General features: G+C 41.5%; 1 protein-coding gene across 9 annotated transcripts in view; it reads left to right on the forward strand.

The window, feature by feature from the left end:
- The window catches only part of Zcchc7 (zinc finger CCHC-type containing 7), a 181,669-nt gene extending 163,275 nt beyond the window's left edge, over positions 1–18,394 (forward strand). For 2 of the 9 annotated variants that reach the window (XM_039109462.2, XM_039109461.2), the window contains exons 7-9: positions 12,316–12,411; positions 15,321–15,438; positions 17,223–18,394. In XM_039109462.2, coding sequence (XP_038965390.1) covers positions 12,316–12,411; positions 15,321–15,438; positions 17,223–17,659 — 651 coding nt within the window. In that variant the 3' untranslated portion in view covers positions 17,660–18,394. Of the gene's footprint in view, positions 1–1,818; positions 7,950–8,591; positions 12,482–15,320; positions 15,439–17,222 lie in introns of those variants that run through there. The other 7 variants (XM_063287337.1, XM_063287338.1, XR_005504380.2 and 4 more) reach the window with 6 other exon arrangements.
- Positions 18,395–19,012: the final 618 nt, after the last annotated feature.

Genomic DNA, 19,012 nt, shown 5'->3' on the forward strand with positions numbered 1-19,012 from the left:
AAATAAAGTGCAGTTTAATTCTAGCATTGTTTGCATATGTTAGATAAATAGGTAGCTTATGCCACTCCCTAAAGTACATTCTAAGTAACTGACTCTGCTGTGCGCTTTTCTGGATATTTCAGTGCAGCAATAAGTATAAGTAGGATATACAAAACCAGTATCCTGTGCACTGACTAATCACAGTTAGGGTCAGCACAGGCTTAGAGTCAGCTCGTCATTTGAATGTAGGCCTCTCCGTGAGCAGTGTCTGAGCCAGGGGGGCTCCACATCACACATGCTTCTGTAATGGACAAGCTGAGGGAGCTAAGACTTCAAAATTACTATTATTTAAGTGGCTAGAAATCCACGAATTACTTTACAGATTGACCTGACTTTAGACTTGAAATTCATTGGTAGTTTAACCCCCTCATATATTAGAAAGTCAAGAGAATTATGCGTAGACTTGTACATCGGTGAATATTTCTTCTAGATGTTTAAGAATTGGCCCTTAATATTTGTAATTTACATGAGGAAAAATGCTACAAAGTAGGAAGGCATTGTACAATTAAAGAAAGCTTGAATAGCTATTATGTAATCCAAATGTGCATATGTGCATATATGCATGATGCATACACACATGCATGTAAATGAGGTTGAGTTATACCTTCACTCACTTAGCTGGTTTACCAGCATATGAACTGATTCTTTTTCAGAAATATGAATTATTTTAATGTGAGAGGTCAGAAATCTATATTGGTGAAAATAATTCATACATACAAACACACACATCAGTAAGGCCACCAGATGTCTTGTTTTTGTAGTTCCTCCTGCCTCAGCCTCCTACTACTTAGATTACAGGCATAGAGTACCATGCCCAGCTTTATTTTCAATATTTTTTTAAACCTGTGTGTGTGCATATATACCTTATGTATGCCATGCGTGTACACATGCTCACAGATTAACTGTATCTGTTAGATATAAAGCCGTCTTTGTGGTTCTGTAAAATGCCCACTTGAGGTGTTTGCACTTGTTGGTTTCCTTTAGAAGACTGGTCTGCCTGACCTTGCTTCAGCCTCCAAAGAGCTAGGATTAAAGGCATGAACTCTCATTCCCAGCTAAATGCCTTCGTATGAATATCCTTGGATACAGATATTTGCAGTCAAGAGAACTAAATTCGGGGCTGTGTTTTAATTTTGTGTATAAAATATAGTCTCCATTTTTATGTCTTAGACATAAAATGTTATATCTATAACATTTCCTTTGTTTTACAGTTGTACTGCTTGTTTTTTTTTGTTTGTTTTTTTTTTTTTTTTTAGAAAAACATGCTTTGAAATATTTGGACAGAAGGGCAGACTTGCCAATGAGTTAATGTTCTGTATCACAATATAAGGAAAAGAATGCCAACTTAAGGTTGCGCTCTGGTTTCAAGTGTGATTCCTTTGTGTAGTATGTACACAGAGGTTGTAGTTAAAATGTTTAACTCAGAAGAGCCTTAGTTTTGTATCTGATAGTGGGTGGTGGTGCCCACAGGACTTGTAAGTTTGCAGTGAGATGGCAGCTGCGCAGTGCCTCACAGCTTCTCATAAACCAGGCTAAACCAGGTAAGCCGGTCAGAGCAAGCCCATGGGCACCTGCACCGAGAGCTGGGCTGGGTCTCTAGCCCAGACTGACTGTTGCAATGTCTCTGCTCAAGGTGAAGTTGTAATGACCTCTTTTAGCCTAACAATGTTTCCTCCTCACAGTTACTGAAGTTAAATACTTATACTTTACTTATACTTGTCTTACTTGTTTCAAAAAAATGTAGGTGAGTAACTTCTTTTTTTTTTCTTTTTTCCCAAGACAGGGTCTTGCTATGTAGCCCAGGCTGGCCTGGAATCGCTATATAGCCCAAGCTGGCCTGGAACTCGAGATCCTCCTGCCTCAGCCTCATGAGTGCTGAGATTACAGGCGTGCGCCACCACGCCCGGTTTAGGTGAGTAATTCTTAAGTACTGCAACAAATTATTTTCTTAATTTGATTTACCTTAACATCAGTATAAGTATTTAAGATTATATCACAAAAAATTTAAGTTACTTCCTTGCCTATAAAAATGACAAGATAAAGTACATTTCATATATAAAACTGCAATGTGGGTTCAGCACTGGGTTTAATCTCCACCATTAAAGGAAGCAAAGAAGCAAGAAAGGGAGGGGAATAAGTAACGACATCACGAACCAGATAATTCGAAAGAACCAGAGGATTAGAACAGATTGCTAGAGTTAGTTTGAGGCCAAGAAGACAACTCAAGAAAAGTCAAGAGAAGCCAGATTAAATCAGTTAGGTGAGTTGAATTAGAACAGCCGAGCTGAGCCAGTCATTGAGAGTTCAGGAAGGGCCAGTAAAGGTGACCTTATTCAGCAGTAAGCCTCAGAGGCTGAAAACTTTCTAAGCTTAGATAAGAGTATATAAAGGCTACAAACTTCCAGGCCTAGCCCTAGGTTAGCAGACTGAGACAGTGAGCCTTAGAGATGCCAAATCAGGAGAATAAAAGATACATTTATAGGGTCCCACTTTAATGTTGCTTTGAAAGCTCAGCTAGGAGACTCCTCCAAATGCTGCCAGATGAATATTTTTATTTTCACTTTCATGCAGAAGGGAGATAACAGGCTCAGTGTGGTTATGGATGGAGATCAGACTTCAGGTTCTATTTGCTCCCATATGGCTCCTCTCTAATATATTTATTCTTTAGAAGGAAGAGGTTCGCTCTAGGGCCTCTTTGAATATTCAGGGCAAGTGCTCCGCCTAGAGTTTTATACCTAGCCATCATGTTTGTTCCTACAGAGCAAAAACAACTCCACATTGGCACACTGATCAGATACTATTAGACAATCTACCCCAGAGTCCTCATGACTATATGTAATAATCTAGCAATGTAATTATTAAAAAATTGGTATCAAAAAAAAAAAGTAACGACATCACTCTAAGATACCTGAATTAAGCTATTGAGTACATAATTTTAATTGGTAATTTCAGTGTCCTATGACTAGTTACTGTAAGCAAATTATGTAAATCTTTATAATGAGAATAATATGCAATCAAACAGCTCACAGCAATTATAGTGCCTTATTCAAGGAAAAGAGGGATCATTTAATAAGACAGGAAAGGAAACCAAATAGTAGACCAGGGGTTTGCACTTCAGATAAAGCTAGTTGTGCCTGCACACGACCAGTACCAGAAAGGAACCAGACAGTCACAAAGTAGAAAAGCGTGAGACCTGGCTGAGCTTTGCGGTCTTCCTGTCGTGTGTGGCTTCAGAAAAAAAGGCAACATCAAATTAGGCACTTCTCAGTGTGTGCAGTGTGCGCCCTCGGAAGAGCATTCCTAGTCCACGTTCCTTACTGTAAGACAAGCAAGGGTTAAGATGGAATGTACTAGAAAACCAAAGGCCAGAGCTGCATTCCCAGCACCCACCATGCCTCAGAGCTGTCCGTAACGCCAGTTCCAGGGGAGCCATCCGCTTCTGGCTTCCGTGGGAAATATTCAGGAAAATATTATGCATACGTAAGTGCAGGCAAAACACCCACACACGTAAAATGAGTTTTAAAATTTAAAGAAGACCATTACTTTATAAAAGACAAACAAACAGACAGACTGTTTACTTTTCACCCTGAAGGTAGGTCCTTGAAGTTATGAACAGTATTCTAGTAGAATATGCAGGCTTGGGAGGGAAGGTATATGGAGTTATAATCAAAATAAATTGGGATTTATTTGGGTCCCCATTTATCAGCTAGTAAATACAATAGAGCTATAGTTCTGATCTATAGTTATCAATGGAGGTTTATGTAAGCATTTCATATGGTTGAAAGATAGGTACTTCACATGATTCCCATGCCTTACAGTCTACCCCAGTAAACCCGCAGATCAAATATCTGTGAATTTACACGTGTGTATTCTTTTCTGTCCCTTCCCTTATGTCCTGTCTCCACACCCTCCTCAGCCCTCCCCTAGTCAAAGCTTGTGGTCCTTTCCCATCTGTGTACTAAAAGGTTTCTTTGTAAACCAGGCCATTTGTCCGTCATTGTTTGGGGTCCAAACAGTGGTAAGATACCCTGTCACTGATCCCGTGTGCTCTGAATGGCAGCTCCTCTCTGGACAATTGGTGGAGGGGCTGAGGAATATTCCTGAGAGGATTATTTAACCTTTCAATTTAGAGGGCACAAAGCCTAGCTGATTAATGAACTTTCTGATGGGTGCCGATAAGCGGATCTATTGCTTTATTTCCTCTAAAAGTGATTCCTTCTCCTATCCATATTACTGTAATCTGAAACATAAATGTGGCAAATAGATTAAAAAACTGCACTAAAGAGTTTATCTGGCTGGCAAACTGAAGGAGCTAAATTAAAATTGGTAATGACAGCAGTGGCTCAGCCTCATATATGGTTTTAAATGCACTGTGTATTTTGAAGAGACTTATTCTCCAGCTTGCCTGGTAATGACTGCTTTCCGTGCAGTCTGGGGCTGGCTTCTGTTATCCCCACCTCATGCCCCCCCCCCAAAAAATGAGTTGTGTTATCTGGATGGCTGCAGACACATGCGCGCCCCTCTCTCACTGCATGGGCAGACAAGGTCGATAGCATTACAAGGTATTTGTGGCCGTGCTTGTTTCAGTCTTCAGAGCTGCCAGTTTCCAGGCAGATTTGAATTACAAAAGAAGAAGCTGGCATGAAAATTGAAAGGTTTTATCGGCTGGTCTGAAGCCTCATAGCACATTGCTTATTTATGCAGTCCATTTGCACCAGGAAATATAAAAAGGAAATACATTTTTAAAATAAGGCCATAAAGACCCAGATATGTTTAAGATGGCAAATAAAATATAGATACCTATAATATCTTTCTAGGAAACGATTTTCACTTAATGTTACTTCAGAAGAGCAGAGCATTTATGTTGCCGTCATAAATGTGTGCGTCTGTGTCACTATGTAGGTAGTCTCTGGGGATTAAGAAGGAAGCCCTATGCTAACTTACTTTAAAATTAAAATAGACGGAGGGATAGCTCTGCAGTTGAAGAGCTACATTGGAAATATTTAAATAGGGTGGTAAATTAAACTTAAACTAACATTTTTGCATTCCATGTAAAATTAGCCATGGCCCAGTGAATAAACGCTGCTACCTTTAGAGAAAATTGGGATGCTTTTTAAGCCTGGAAGATCGGGGGCATCTGGGAGTGCAGCGCTGGGCTCCTTCCTGTCTTGCATACAGGCTCATTGTTCTCCAGTTCTAAGCGTTTCTTTCTGTTTCTGTTGTTGGGGTTTTTAGTGTTAGGTGTGTTGTTTACAGGAAGATTAGAAAGTGGTCAGTTTAATAGTTCCCTCTCATGAAACTTACACTTTTATTTTAATCTTTGAATATGTCTTTTAGGTATAGCCTATTGCTTTTTTAATGTAGTAAATATGTAATTCCACTATTAAAATTTATGCCAGTAACACACATATTCATCTTACTTTAACAGTTTTTTGCTTATTGGGAAATGATACACCCATGTAATAAGCTCTTGATTGCCTTAAATGAAGGCATAAATATGTAAGCATTTGGTATTGCAAGGCCTTGAATAATTCCTGGATTTACCATTGGACTTTTGCAACCTTTCAACCCATGTGTGAGAGTCAGGTGTGTCCAGGAGAGAAGTCAGGAGGAAGCTAGATGTGTGTTGGAAATATCAAGTCAGTAAAGTAGCACTTACTCTGCGCGATTCAGGTGAACATTGTTCAAGAATCCATTCTCCAGGAAAGCAAATTACTCCCAGCTAAGCCATAAGAAGTGCAATATTTTTGTAAATTTCATTTTTGGTAGTGTCTGGGACCATTCTCATATTTTCCTGACCTCAACTAATTACTTCATGTAGTTTTTTGTTTGTTTTTTTTTTAGGCAGAAAACTATCAAAAAGCATACATGCCTGCTGCATGCTAATGACGTGCTGTACATTTTTTATGAATTTTCATAAGGATTTTTCTACGTAGCATGTGTGGCTTAATGATGTAATCGCCTGATAGACTGGAAAATGCTCCAAAACAGACGTTCCGGTCTGTTGTGTACATAATACACGTTTCAAAAGTCTGCCTAATTAAGGAATTACCCAATGAATTGGGAGTCTGTTAGGTATATGACATAGTTTTAATACATAAGAAATATATGTATATTATTATATGTAAAACTTAGAAGAATTAATAGTAATGTCCCCTGGAATGCAATAGAGCTACTTTTCTCAGTAAGAAAAAAATTAAAGCTTAAAACCTTCATAAAGGAAACCTTGTCTTAGCTTGGAGCAAAAATTTCTCCCAGTATTCTTCATAGAAAAGTAATGCTGTAGATGTTTATCAGAACATGGACCAAGAGAAGGCCTTTTCTAAAACCATGGTGGATGGACACAGGCCTAGGATTGAGGTCACAGGTGGAGATCCGCCCTCCAGAGACACCAACAGCAGAAAGTGTTCGGTGTTAGCCTGCGCTCTGCCAGTGGCGTTAGAATGGTATGTATGGTCTGAAGAGTGTCAGAGGAAAGGGGGAAGCACTGTTCTTCCATGCCTACTTGCTATAAGCCAAAGAAAATACAGAGAACTAACAAAATTCAGCATCACTCCTAGGAAACAAGTGTACTTTAAATTCAGACTTGTTTTGCTCAAATGTCAAGTACATGCCAGAGGGTCACCTTAGCTAAGGGATTTGAGTAAGAGTGCCCCTTTGGTTTGGGGTAACGTTTTCTTGAGGAAGCCTATTTGATTTTGTGAGTTAGGTTTTTTAAAATATATCGGTACTAAGGAAGGGATTCTAATACTAATTTGTTGAAAGAGTAAAATTATTTGTAAATACTTGGAATTAATAAGGTGTTTCTCAAATATGAAAATCACATCAATTTAAGAAGTATTTATATGAAAGATTTTAGCTAATCTCTGCTTTTTCTCAGTGTTGGATTTGGTTATGAATACGTTTACCCCAGCCATTTAATATGAGCTTTTTAAAATATGCTGATATGAAACTGGCTTGATAAATAAAAACATATGGCCTTTTATTTAAGCATATGTATGATTATAAAAATAAATCCATTTTCAGTCACAAGAGTAGAAGATTCCCTCTAATTAGTAAAATTGATTACATATCCTGTATAGTAATGAGCTTCAACTAGATGTTAGCCTTCCCTCATTGGATCAAAGTCAGTTTAGATAAGGGCAGCCCAAGGTCACAGAGGGAGATGCCCAGCAGGTTTATTAACATAAAAAATTACTGTTAGGCGTAGGACACGGAGGCAGCTCCAGCATTGTGATCTCTTGGCCTTTGTCATGGAGATTCTTAGTAGTGAAGGGAGTAAGGCCAGTGTCCCAGATAATGACTAACTGTTTTAATGGCATTCATTCATTCATTCCACACTAACTATTCATGCAGAAAAAGGGTTATGTAAAGTGACATTAGAAGAAAATCATTTGTAATCGTTGCATCAGGCTGCACTTTGAGGAGAGGTTAGGAGTAAATCCATGGCATGGTAGGCTTATGCTTTATCTTCTGATATTTACTGAGTGTACTGGTGCATGGAAAGCTTTCAGCAGTACTGCAGATGGGATGGACCTTTCATAGGTAATGCTATCTACCAGGTTATTACTTCTATGTATTGACAGTAAAGTAATCTCCGAGATGTCACACACAAATATAGATTATTTAAATGTCTGTAACAAAAAAAAACCTGCCTTCATAAATAGTTCATTTGGTATCCATTGGGTCAAAGTCTTTAGATACATTTTCTTACTTCCAGAAAGCCTTAACAAAGCTATATTCACTCCCTCACCTCTAGCTCTTTGTCAGTAACACTGGCTCAAACGATGGAACCTAGAACCTAGAGTTTATCAGGTGACATATTCTACTTTAAATTGGACATTTGCTCTTAATTAAAAATAGAGACATAAATGGACCAGGAGTAGTCGTGTACATCTTTAATCCCAGCACTCAGAAGGCAGACACAGGCAGATCTCTGTAAGCCTGAGGCTAGCCTGGTCTACATAGTGAGATCCAGGACAGTCATGGCCACAAAGTAAAAACCTGTCTCAGAGAGAAAAAGAAACAAACAAACAAAAAAAGAGAGAGACATGTTCTAAGGTATAAGTTTTGGGTCGAAAATTTATATTTCCAATCCTTGAAATAGCTTAGAGATTGATTTTTATTTAATCTTAGTGTAAAAACATGTCCAGTGGAAGTCATTATTGAGTTTCCACTACTGTATTTGAATACAGTGTTCTCTAATTAGGTAAGATCTAGGCTGATTTCATTTCTATTAAGTCCTAGTACATGCTAGTTTATTAAAATGAGAGCATGTAGATAACATTTGTCAAGTCATTTACTAATTAATTATTGTGAAACAGTGTAGAATTTCATAACAATATAAATACTGCTGCTATTTTTATTAGTAATAATGGAAGTTTTTAAATCGTGACATTATTCAGTTGAATGAACATCAAATATTTGTGCTCCATCCAGAGGCATAAATGAACACTGAGGCTGTATTTCAGATTATTCTCTAAATAAAATAACAAGTGTCAATATGAAACATGCTTTCAGATCTTGATTAAGAAGTATCTCTTCGTCTCTAGGACTGAAGCCTGAGTTCCTCTTCTCTCTACATTTCCAAGTATGTGCCCTACTCTCAACACCAAGGAAACTATATTATTATTCAAGCTTTTTTAACATTTCATGGCGTGATTTGTGATATAGGTTTGTTCTTGTGGATATAAAAATCAATAGTTTTGGGTTGGGGATTTAGCTCAGTGGTAGAGCGCTTGCCTAGGAAGCGCAAGGCCCTGGGTTCGGTCCCCAGCTCCGGGGGGGGAAAAAAATCAATAGTTTCCCAAAGTATTTAAACTATTATTAACAATACCCACAATTCACCAGTCTTCTGTGAGCCATGTGTTGTACATCTGTAGTACTTCATCCTTCAGGCATTGTTTATTGAGCTCACCATACGCCTGGCCCTGTTCCCGAAGGCGGGCACACAGTGAGCAACTTTCTCCTTGCCTGATGGGTAGGGTAGGATTGGCTAGGTAAGGTTAAAAAAAAACAAAACAAAACAAAACTATGTGGTGTGGCATGTTTTTCTTGGGGACGGGGGTGTTTTTCAAAGGGAAGGGGAATAGGAGCACCCACCACTTGGAGGCCTTACTAGGATAATGACTTCTTTCTATCTGGAGACCATTCCCAGTGTGCAATGGATGGTACTGACTCCCAATAAAGAAGTTTGTGTCAAGAGAACACTGAAGAGCGGGTAAGGTGATAAGACGCACAAGCCAAGCAGGCAGGCTACAAGGAGGGAGGTTGTGACCAGTACGATTCTGAGTCTTAGTGAGTGAGAAGAGAAGCCGTTGGTTACAGGAGTGATAGCGTTCTGAGTCACAAACCAGAATAGTCATCTTGTATTGAAAATGGGCTACAAAGAAAGTGACATCCAGACCAATTATAAGGCTCTGTTAATCACACAATGTGAGAAGTGGTAAGATAGCACAGCGGGTGAGCAGAGTGGATGTATCCTATAAAGCCAATCTACTCTAGTGATAGAGTGTATCCTAGATCGGCATGAACAAGAGAGCCATGTTTAAGCATGGCTGTCCTTTTAAAGAGGACATTTGTTCTGGAGGTTGGCTATTGCATTTATCATCAGCCACACACCCTGCTAAGTTGCTGAGTACCTGACCACCATTGGCTTCCAATCCTTTACTAGCTTTCCATGCCACTTACAATACAGGCAGAACATCTCCACCTTCGGGTTTAGAGTCCTGGGTGACTGACTGACCCCTCTTCACCTTCTACCTCAAGGTGTGTGTGGGGGGGGGGTCGTTTGTTGTTGTGTTGTTGCTGTTGTTTTTAGTCCTCTAAGGTGGCAGGCCTGTACTCGCTGGGGACTAAGCAGAGTAGTGTTGTCAGTCAGCACAATTACAGGCCTGATGCTTTTCAGCATTAGGGTCCCCATCAGCAGGCCAGTCTCGGGCGCCAGCAGTGACTGACTCCCTCACTGTCTTACTCCAGTTTCTTGTTTATGCACATATGTGTATTGTTCAGGAGGGAAGTAGAGTAGGGAAGGGAGTGGACCGGCTCCTCTCTGTTCCTTCACTGGAGACGTAAGCAGTGATTTTGTGTTGCACTTCTCAGATATCAGACTCAGGACAATGTCTGGCATGGGAGTCTGCAGTTACTGTCTGTAACGAATTGCTGAGAACGTAGCATGCACTCGTGCCACTTGCTCAGGAACCCGAGAGACATCACTGTGGAACCATCGTAGACGTGTGTTCTGTTCTAGTGGGTCCTTTCCCTGCCATTGTCAGCCAAGCCCCTTTGTTGTCTTTGTACTTGGGATAAACTCACAGCAAATGATTCTGCCCCAGCCACTTAGGTGAAATTGCTTTCAACAGTTCCCATGGCCTACAGCTCCCTGACTTGTAAGTCTGGTATACCTCATAGGCTCATCTTAGGTAATAACACATCATTAACCTTTTTCTTCTTCTTCCTGGTTTTTTGAGATGGGTCTCCTGTATCTGGGAGCTTGCTGTGTAACTGAAGCTGGCCTCAAACTCCTGATCTTCCTGCCTCTACCTCCTGTACTGGGATCACAGGTGTGTGTCACCATGAGCAAACCATAAATAGCTTTTAACAGCTTTGTCCTTAAAAGTTAAATATCTCTTTGATTTTGTTTTCTTTCTGTATGCTCTGCAGTTTTATTTCCTATTAAAACAACAGCCATTTTTTTCTCAGATAAGGAAAAATATTTCTGTGTAATATTTAATAACTTGTTGAACTTTCCTAAAGGAAAATCTCTCCCACTGCAGTGACGCTTGCCTGTGCACATGCATCCCTGTTAAGGTCTATCGAGTAGTTTTAGAGTAGTAGTGTTTTTCTTGTATCCTGATTGGTGACAGCTGAGGTTGTAAATGCTGTTAGATATGCCATGATCGTTTTCAGCAGAAAAGACTGGTTAGGATTTATTTTCCTCAGTAGATAAAGGATGAATCTTGTTAACTTGACTGGATTATAGCAACTAGGAACTTACTAAGGCACACCTCTAAGTGTGTCTGAGGGGCAGATCGTTGGGGTTCCAACCTAAAGAAGGGTTTAATCAATTAATAGAGTCAAATTTAAATAGACTGTTGGGAGGTAGAGAACGTGAGTAAAGCTAGAAAGGGTGTGTGTGAGGTTCTGCCCTGCCCTGGTGTCCTCCATTACTGCTCTGTTTCCTGTCTGCTATCTGTGAACTACTCTACACACCCTCCCTTCCATGATGGACTGAAGTTTCTTGAGACTGAGCAGAACACACCTCCTTCCCTTAAGCCCTAGTCAATGCTCCATCTCGGCACTGAGCAGAGCACCTAGCAACCCAGCTTCCCATTCTAAGACATAAGAGCCACAGGAGGGGTTTCTCTATATCAGGTACTCCTCTCACACCTCTGCCTGCAACCCCAAACCTCCTGATTGCAGCAGGTAGAATATTGGCAGGCAGACTAGCACTCAGTTACAGAAGCCCAATAAGCACGAGAGATAATTTGCCAAAGGGCATGCAGAAAAGGGAGCAAATAAAGATGGTGTTCTCCTCTTCCCCGCTGAGTGCACCGTCTTCTAGAAGGTTTGCTCTGTGCTCCTTTCTGTTCTCCTTTCGGCTCTCCAGTTCAGCCAGCCTACATGATCCCACTGCTCCATTTAAAACTCCACCAACCAACTCTTCCTCCTAAACACTGTCCCCTTTCATCATGTCCTTTCTTGTTGGTGCTTCTCAAAATAGTAATATATGCCTGCCCCCTTTTGTCAGTTTATATTCAATTTCTTAACATTTATTCTTGGGTAACACAGTGTATATATGGAAAATACTTAAGATAGAAGTATAATTTAATAAATTAGCTGTGTGATAAACTAGCTGCGTAAATTTCTCAGCATCCCTTTAGTCCCCACCCCGCTCTCTGCCCTCCTAGGTTCTAACAGTGAGGCCCCATGGACTGTTGCATATGAGATGGCTGTGCCTCATGTTGCTAGGCTTCTGTTGTGCTTGGCAGTGTAGGTCAGACCTTCCTTGAAAGTATCCTTTAAGTCCTGGGCTTCTGTCCTCCTGTGTCTGTCTCTTAAGCCTTGACCCTTCCCCTCTCTGTCACTTTCTTTCATAAGCTCTGTCTGCCCTTCATGTTGCTCCCTGGGCTCCATCAGGACCCACTCTCACTCCACACTGCACTCTAAGCAGCAATGTTCCTAAGGATTTTCTTACCCAAGACCTCTTTTAGAAAGGATGGGCTTTCAGCTTTTCCTCTAACGTGTACTAATTTCTCACAAATATTTATATTGCAGACCAAACCTGGACCACCTAAAAAGCCAAAGACCCCTTCTGGACAATCAGCGCTGGTGTATTGCTACAACTGTGCACAGAAAGGCCATTATGGACATGTATGTTGGAGTGGCATTTGAACAGAATCATCTTGCCAAGGAGTGATTGCTGTAAAGATGATTCCCCAAATGGGTGTGACTCAGAACATTTACTTGTTTATACGTTAATCTACTTCCCCAGTTCCTACCAACAAAAACTGCCAAAGCATATTCCTATGTGAAAACAAGTTTAGCTCCTAAAGTTAGTGAGGCAGAGTCAGCAGCAGCCCAGAATGAGTTCTTGTACCTTTCACGGCCTGTTACTGAACTATTTATTCAGCCTTCCCCAGTACCACATTCACTCCAGTTTTTTGTCATTCACATGCAAGCTGTGACGTTCAGTAGAAACACAGAGGTTGTATAGCATTGGCTCACACACTTTCTCTCCAAGTACCTACATGCCCTTCTGGCCAATATTGTGCAAGTGCAGACTGAAAGGGCGAGGCTGTGTGGTGGGTATAAGCAGAAGCAGCTCCCTACTGAAGGTAGTGAGTGTCCTCTAGCCAGTTGCCACAGTGGGCATGAAACAGTGGCCCGGGGAGTAGAAATCCTTGTGCAGGGGATTCCTGTTCCCCACGTAGGCTCGAACAGCCTAGAAACCAAGGTAAACATCAGCCAGATCCATGGCAGGAGGAAGAAACCCTGCAGAGGCTCAGGACGCCTCAAAGCAGAGGGAGAAAGACAAGGGGTAGAGTGGGCAGTGTTGCAGACCAGCCAGTGTTGAGTTCCAGCTGAGGCACCCTCTAGTACAGGCCTTGGGAGTTCTACAAATGTGAAGAGACAGAAAAGCTTAAGAGAAAAAAAAAAGTGCTGAATTTATCGTCCATGTTCAGGCAACAGGAACCAGGCGCTGATGGGTAGACTGTGACTACTAAGACTGAGTGCTCAGATCCTTAGTGTAATCTTTACTATGTCTGTGGCAACCAGATGATTTAACTACTATTTTCCCCTTTGGCATTCAGTCTTTGTCTCCAAAGCAAAGAAGTTGTATAGCATTGACATTCAGATGCTGTCTCTAGTGTAGTAAAACTCACTGTATAGGTAGCAAGGTCCTACGGGATCCTTGGCATCGCCTTTGAGACTTCACCCTGAAAATCTACCTAGAGAAGAAAGAGTCTTGTAGGAAATCACCATCCATAGGTCTCCTGTTGTCCTGTGCATGCCTCTCGTTGCCAACACCTTTTAGGAAACACTCATATTAGCAATCCCCTGCCACACGCGTTACACAGGTGCTTAGTTTATATGCTTGCTTATCTCTTTAAAGCGAGAGAGTCTACTTTTAGCATTTGTGTTCAATTAAAGGAAAACAGTTACAGTTGGGTGCTTCCTGCTTACTAGTCCCTGCTGGTGCTATAGATGGGAATATCAAGAGCATTTAGAATTTATTCCTGAAATCTAGACTTAGACAAATTTCAATTTACAGGAAAACAAATTTGGCAGCCATAGTTGAAGGAACTCTAGATTATCCAACACTAATGAAGAAGATCATTGGTGTGGCTAATCCAGAACAGAAGATAAATTATATAGCCAGCTATCAATTATCTGTGTTAATGGAGGAGACCAGTGATGTGGATAATCAAAATATAATTTACATGTAGCTTTGGAAAGCACTTGTGATATGATAGAGCTCTGTGTAGTTACATCCGTCTAAATAGAACAGTATCCAAACAGGAGGCTACCCCACTAGTGAAAGGTGCCCAAGCTCCTCCCTGCCCCGCCCCTGTCAGACTCAGAGATTCAGCCCTCAGATGTTGTTATTGGGTCACTCCGTATTGCCTTCCCTAACTCCACTCGTTCTAGCTGGAGAGGCAAGGATAGCAGTAGGCACTAAGAGAGATAGAATGCTTCAGGAGGATATGAAGGGTGAGGGGGCTGAGAAAATTAAAAGGGTCTGTTGTCATGGATACTATCTTAGTATAGCAAGATTTCTAGGACCCTGATGTAACCATAACTTAATAATTTGTTGATGAGTCAGCTAAATTCTATGTGGTTATTTCACATGCTTCCTGAAAGCATTCTGATTTTCTTAAGCACTTAGTTAAGAAATGCTGAACGTCAGTAAAGAAGTCTCAGGCAAGATGTTAAAAGACAGATAGGAAGGTCCCAGAGGAAAGTCTCTGAAAGATAGTTCAACCTCCCTTGCTGCATCCGATGGCGTCACCTAGTGTTTGGGGGACAGTTAAAGCCAAAGGGAGACGAATGAAAAGGACTGATCTCAGGGTGGCTGAGGGAGCAAGGAGAAGAGGGTTTTCTTTGAGGCCTCTCAGAATTACCCAGGAACATTTTCCAAGAAGACCTTGCCTACCACTGACCTCACCCTAAGATCCGTAGCCCAGGACAAAGGGGACCAGTGGGAGGCGTGTACTGACTGGAGGAGCAGAAGGTGAAGGGAATGGGCAGAGGGAGCAAAAAGCATGCTCAGTATACAGGCTATGCCGTTTAAGACATGTTAACAGTCACTGCCTGGTAACTAATGAGTGGAGTTAAAGTAAGCTGGCATACGTGTGTAGAGAAAAGAACAGTTCCCAGCCACAGTTGAGGCTAGGGAGAAGGAGCATTGGATGTGAAGGCTACTGGAGGGAACAGACAAATAATTCACATAATGCTAAAATTGCAGAAAAGGACAAGACAGATCGAGTTGGCACCCATCCCTCCATCCTGTTAGCTCAAACTGGGGAAGGAACTTGGCAGAGTACTAAGTTCCTCCATTAAAAAGGAAAGAAATCCGGGGCCTGAAGGATAGTACAGGAGCATAGTGGGACTTTTGGATTGTCTGGTCCCTTTCCACAGTAGCAAGGACTACTTCAGCAGCCACTGCCTGCCATACTAGTGGGGTGGGACTCACTTCTAACCAGCATAGACCAGAAGCTCATGAAAGAGTTTGTTGATAATGCAAACTTGTGATGTCATCCTTTCAAATACAATTGCAGGAATGTACAGAGAGACGGATGTTTAACCAGGCGTTTCCAACATCTCCATTCATATATTGCTATGACGACAAATACGACATCCAGCAAAGGGATCGGAGAATAAAACGGAAACTGAAAGGTTCGTCCTAAAACTTCTGGTTCGATCGCTTTTGCAGCAGCTCCAAAAGAAGATTTTATACTCTTTGCCTATTTTGGAAGTCACTGGTTAGCACAGAAAACACTTAAAAAAAAAAAAGATATAGATATATATATATATATATATATATATATATATATATTTATTTATTTATTTATTTATTATGTATACAGCATTCTGCCTGCATGCATGCCTGCAGGCCAGAAGAGGGCATCGGATCTCATTACAGATGGTTGTGAGCCACCATGTGGTTGCTGGGAATTGAACTCAGGACCTGTGGAAGAGCAGCCAGTGCTCTTAACCTCTGAGCCATCTCTCCAGCCTCTGAAAACAGTTTTAATAATTATAAAAACTAAAACTTTCTTGCACTCCAGAAACCAAACCTCTACCTCAAAACCCCTATACTGCAATCTATTCACAATTAATATTTTTCTCAGAGAGAGCATTTCAGAGAAACCTTTAAGAATATCTGTCTATGTAGAGCAGTAAAGATCCCTTTGAAATTTTTCTACTTGACAAATAATTATCTCCCATTTGTATGTCAAATATTTTTTATGGAACATGGGTTCCTGGTGACTCCTAGGGCTTCCCACACCGAGGATCTCGCAGTTCACCATTACAAGCAGGGCTCTAGGTCCATGCCCCCTCTGTGCCTCCTCCACAGGCACATACACTCAAGTGCACATGCAGACGTGCACACCTACATGTAATTAAAAATAATAAACTAGTAAATAATTTCTAAATTTTAAATACGATTTCCGCTTCTTGGTATAATCAAGATGTGTTCCTAGGTTTCTGATAGTGTTCATGATAAAATCGTTAGGTGTTGTTTAAGCTTTTCTCTGAATTCTTTACATCTTGACATTTTTAACTTTTTTCTTGTGGCTTTATTTTCTCGGAGTTCAGGCCCTTTTAAATGAGGGCACTGCTCATCTATGCGGCTTCTATTCCTAGTACAGTAGAGAGATTATTGATGCATGACAAGTGGACGCGATGGAGACCGCTACTGAAGCCTGAGATGTCCTCTGGGCTAAAGGGCTGGCCGCACTCTGACAGCGAGTACTTAGGAATTAAAACCTGGGAAAGTTAGGTGTTTCCTTTTGGGCTAGTTTGGACACTTGTTGGCGTACTATGCTCCTAGGGACGTAGTCTGTGCTCTAGCTTAGTCTGAGTTCCTACCACCCACTTCTCTGACATTCCAAGGGTCTGTTAGTCCTCACGCCGCACCTTAGCTGTCACGGCCGCCTCTGTCAGATGACAACAGGGCAGGTTCTAATAAGATGCAGCAGCAGCAAGAGGTGGCACTGAAACCTCTGAGGTATGCACACAGGGACACATGCGTACAGATAACACCCCACCCAGCAGCCACTTCTCCATACGACTGATATCCTGGGTGGTGTGTCATCACGTCGCAGGGAGAGGGCCGGGCTCATCCTCACACAGGGATTGAAATGTCCTAGGAAACAAACCTGCACCTGCTTCACCTTATCCTCTCAGGCAGACTCTTCCCTGCAGGAACCTGGTGAATAGGTCAGACATCCCCGCTGCTCTGATCTTCATTGACTAACACTGTAAAAATACCTCCAATAGAAGAAATTACAATAATAGTAATGGATTTGAAGGTGTGTCCCCACTTTCAGCAATCCAGATTTTAAGGGGTGCCATTTGTTCACTGTGAATGTCACCTCCTCTGTCTGCTATGTTATGTCTAAGAATGCAGGAACTCTGCAAGGGCTAAATAGACAAAATACTTTTCTATCTTATAGATATCAAGAAAAATGGAGATTTTCCAAGGCAGTTCAAAAGACCACATGGAGAAGAGACAGATAGATATCACCATGATAGGAGAAAAAGCCGTTTCTCAGGAAAACGCAGTCGGTGGCCTCGAGAAAGTAAGGAAACGCAGAAAGAGAAGACCAGGGGTAGAGAAGGCGAGAAGCACAGGAGGGACCGCCAGCCTCGCGATGAGGATGAAGACTTCCCTAGGGGCCTGAAACCCAACTCCTCCAGCAGCAGTAACAGCCAGAAGCCTTCTAAGTCCCTCCACCAGGCATCCCATTACCACAGGCTGAGGGAAGAGAAGCTTCGCAGAGAGAGCATGCGGAGCAAGCCGAAGAAAAGGAAATTCGTAGAGGATGGCAGCCATGATGATTTATTTCTTATTAAGCAAAGGAAGAAGAAACCTAAGTCCAGTGGTTTCTGACCTGGTCTTCCTGGTTCAGTGTTCTGGAAGTGCTTCAGTATCTGTTAAATGAAGAAAGGCTGGGGATTTTGATCGCTGAATTCTGGCCATTCCTGAAGTGCTGTACAAAGGCCACGGAGAGTTCAGGTCTGTGTCCACCGGGTGTCCTTAGGTAGGAAGGCAAACTTGAGGTAGAAAATTGTCATTTCAAGAAAACCTTTTTAAATGCTTTGAAGAAATTACAAGTTCATCAGATATAATTCATCTACAATGTTTGAGGACTTAAAAGCTCATTGGAAGAGAGTTTATTATTAAAGAAAAGTCACCGCTTTTTTAGCAATCTTTAAAAAAAAAAAAAAAAAAACACTGGAAAAATCAATGAAAATCCAAGCCCAGCTTTGCTTGTGTCAGAGGCTGTTGGAGTCTTTCTCTGTACAGGAAGTGTGTAAAATGAAGCTGTCACCACTGAAACCTGGAGGAGGTGGAGGGGAGGCCATAACAAAATACACATAGAGAAGGGGTGCAGTGTGGGGTACCAAGAGGCGTCCTCAAACCTGAGTGCAATCGCAGGGACACTGTCCTTACTGGTTAACAGCCATAGATCAAGAACTAGAGATAAATATTACCAACCTAATTGTTCTCATGGATCTTTTTAAACACTGCAAAGCTATTTAGAATCTTTTGTACTCATGAGCCTTTTTTACATTTGTGAAAGCCTAATGTTAGAATAAGGAAAATAAAATGCCTGAAACCATGTGTCAGTGTGTTATTGTTACAAAAGTCAGTGGGAGCCTGGCCCCAGAGAGCATAGTTGGTTAGACAGCCACTCCAGTCCCACCTTGTTAATGTAGGAGAGAGCTGGACACCTTCACCTGTGAGCATACATAAGCCTGGTTTCTGGTAAGGGAAGAACAGAAACCAAATCCCTTCCTGGGTCTTGACACTCGAGTGTCAGGTGGAGTTTGTCTCTAGCTCAGCTTATTAACTCAAGGGCTCTTTGCGTACAAGGATGAAGAAGTCAGAACAGATGCGCATTCAGCAGGTTGCTTTACATAACATACCAGAGGGAAAACCCAAAGTCTGAAACAAACATCTCTGTGTGATCATCTAGGATACCTAAGACTAGACTCTTTTTGCCTCTGGCCCCACTTTGGTCGCAGCAGCCAGAAGAGCCTGAACCCACCACCATTAGTGTCTGGCATTCTCAGTAGGAAGACAAGCCAGCCTCCTGCTGCCTCAGTGGCTAGACGGCCAATAGACCATGCTGCTAACCTGCATTGAGTAACATGCAGCCCTTTTTGTCTGTTGGCTTGCTTGGTAGACCAGCATTATATAACCATTTTATGGGGGAAAAGATTGCAAAGGGAAATAAAA

Source organism: Rattus norvegicus, chromosome 5, assembly GCF_036323735.1.
Source record: "Rattus norvegicus strain BN/NHsdMcwi chromosome 5, GRCr8, whole genome shotgun sequence".
NCBI lineage: Eukaryota > Metazoa > Chordata > Mammalia > Rodentia > Muridae > Rattus > Rattus norvegicus.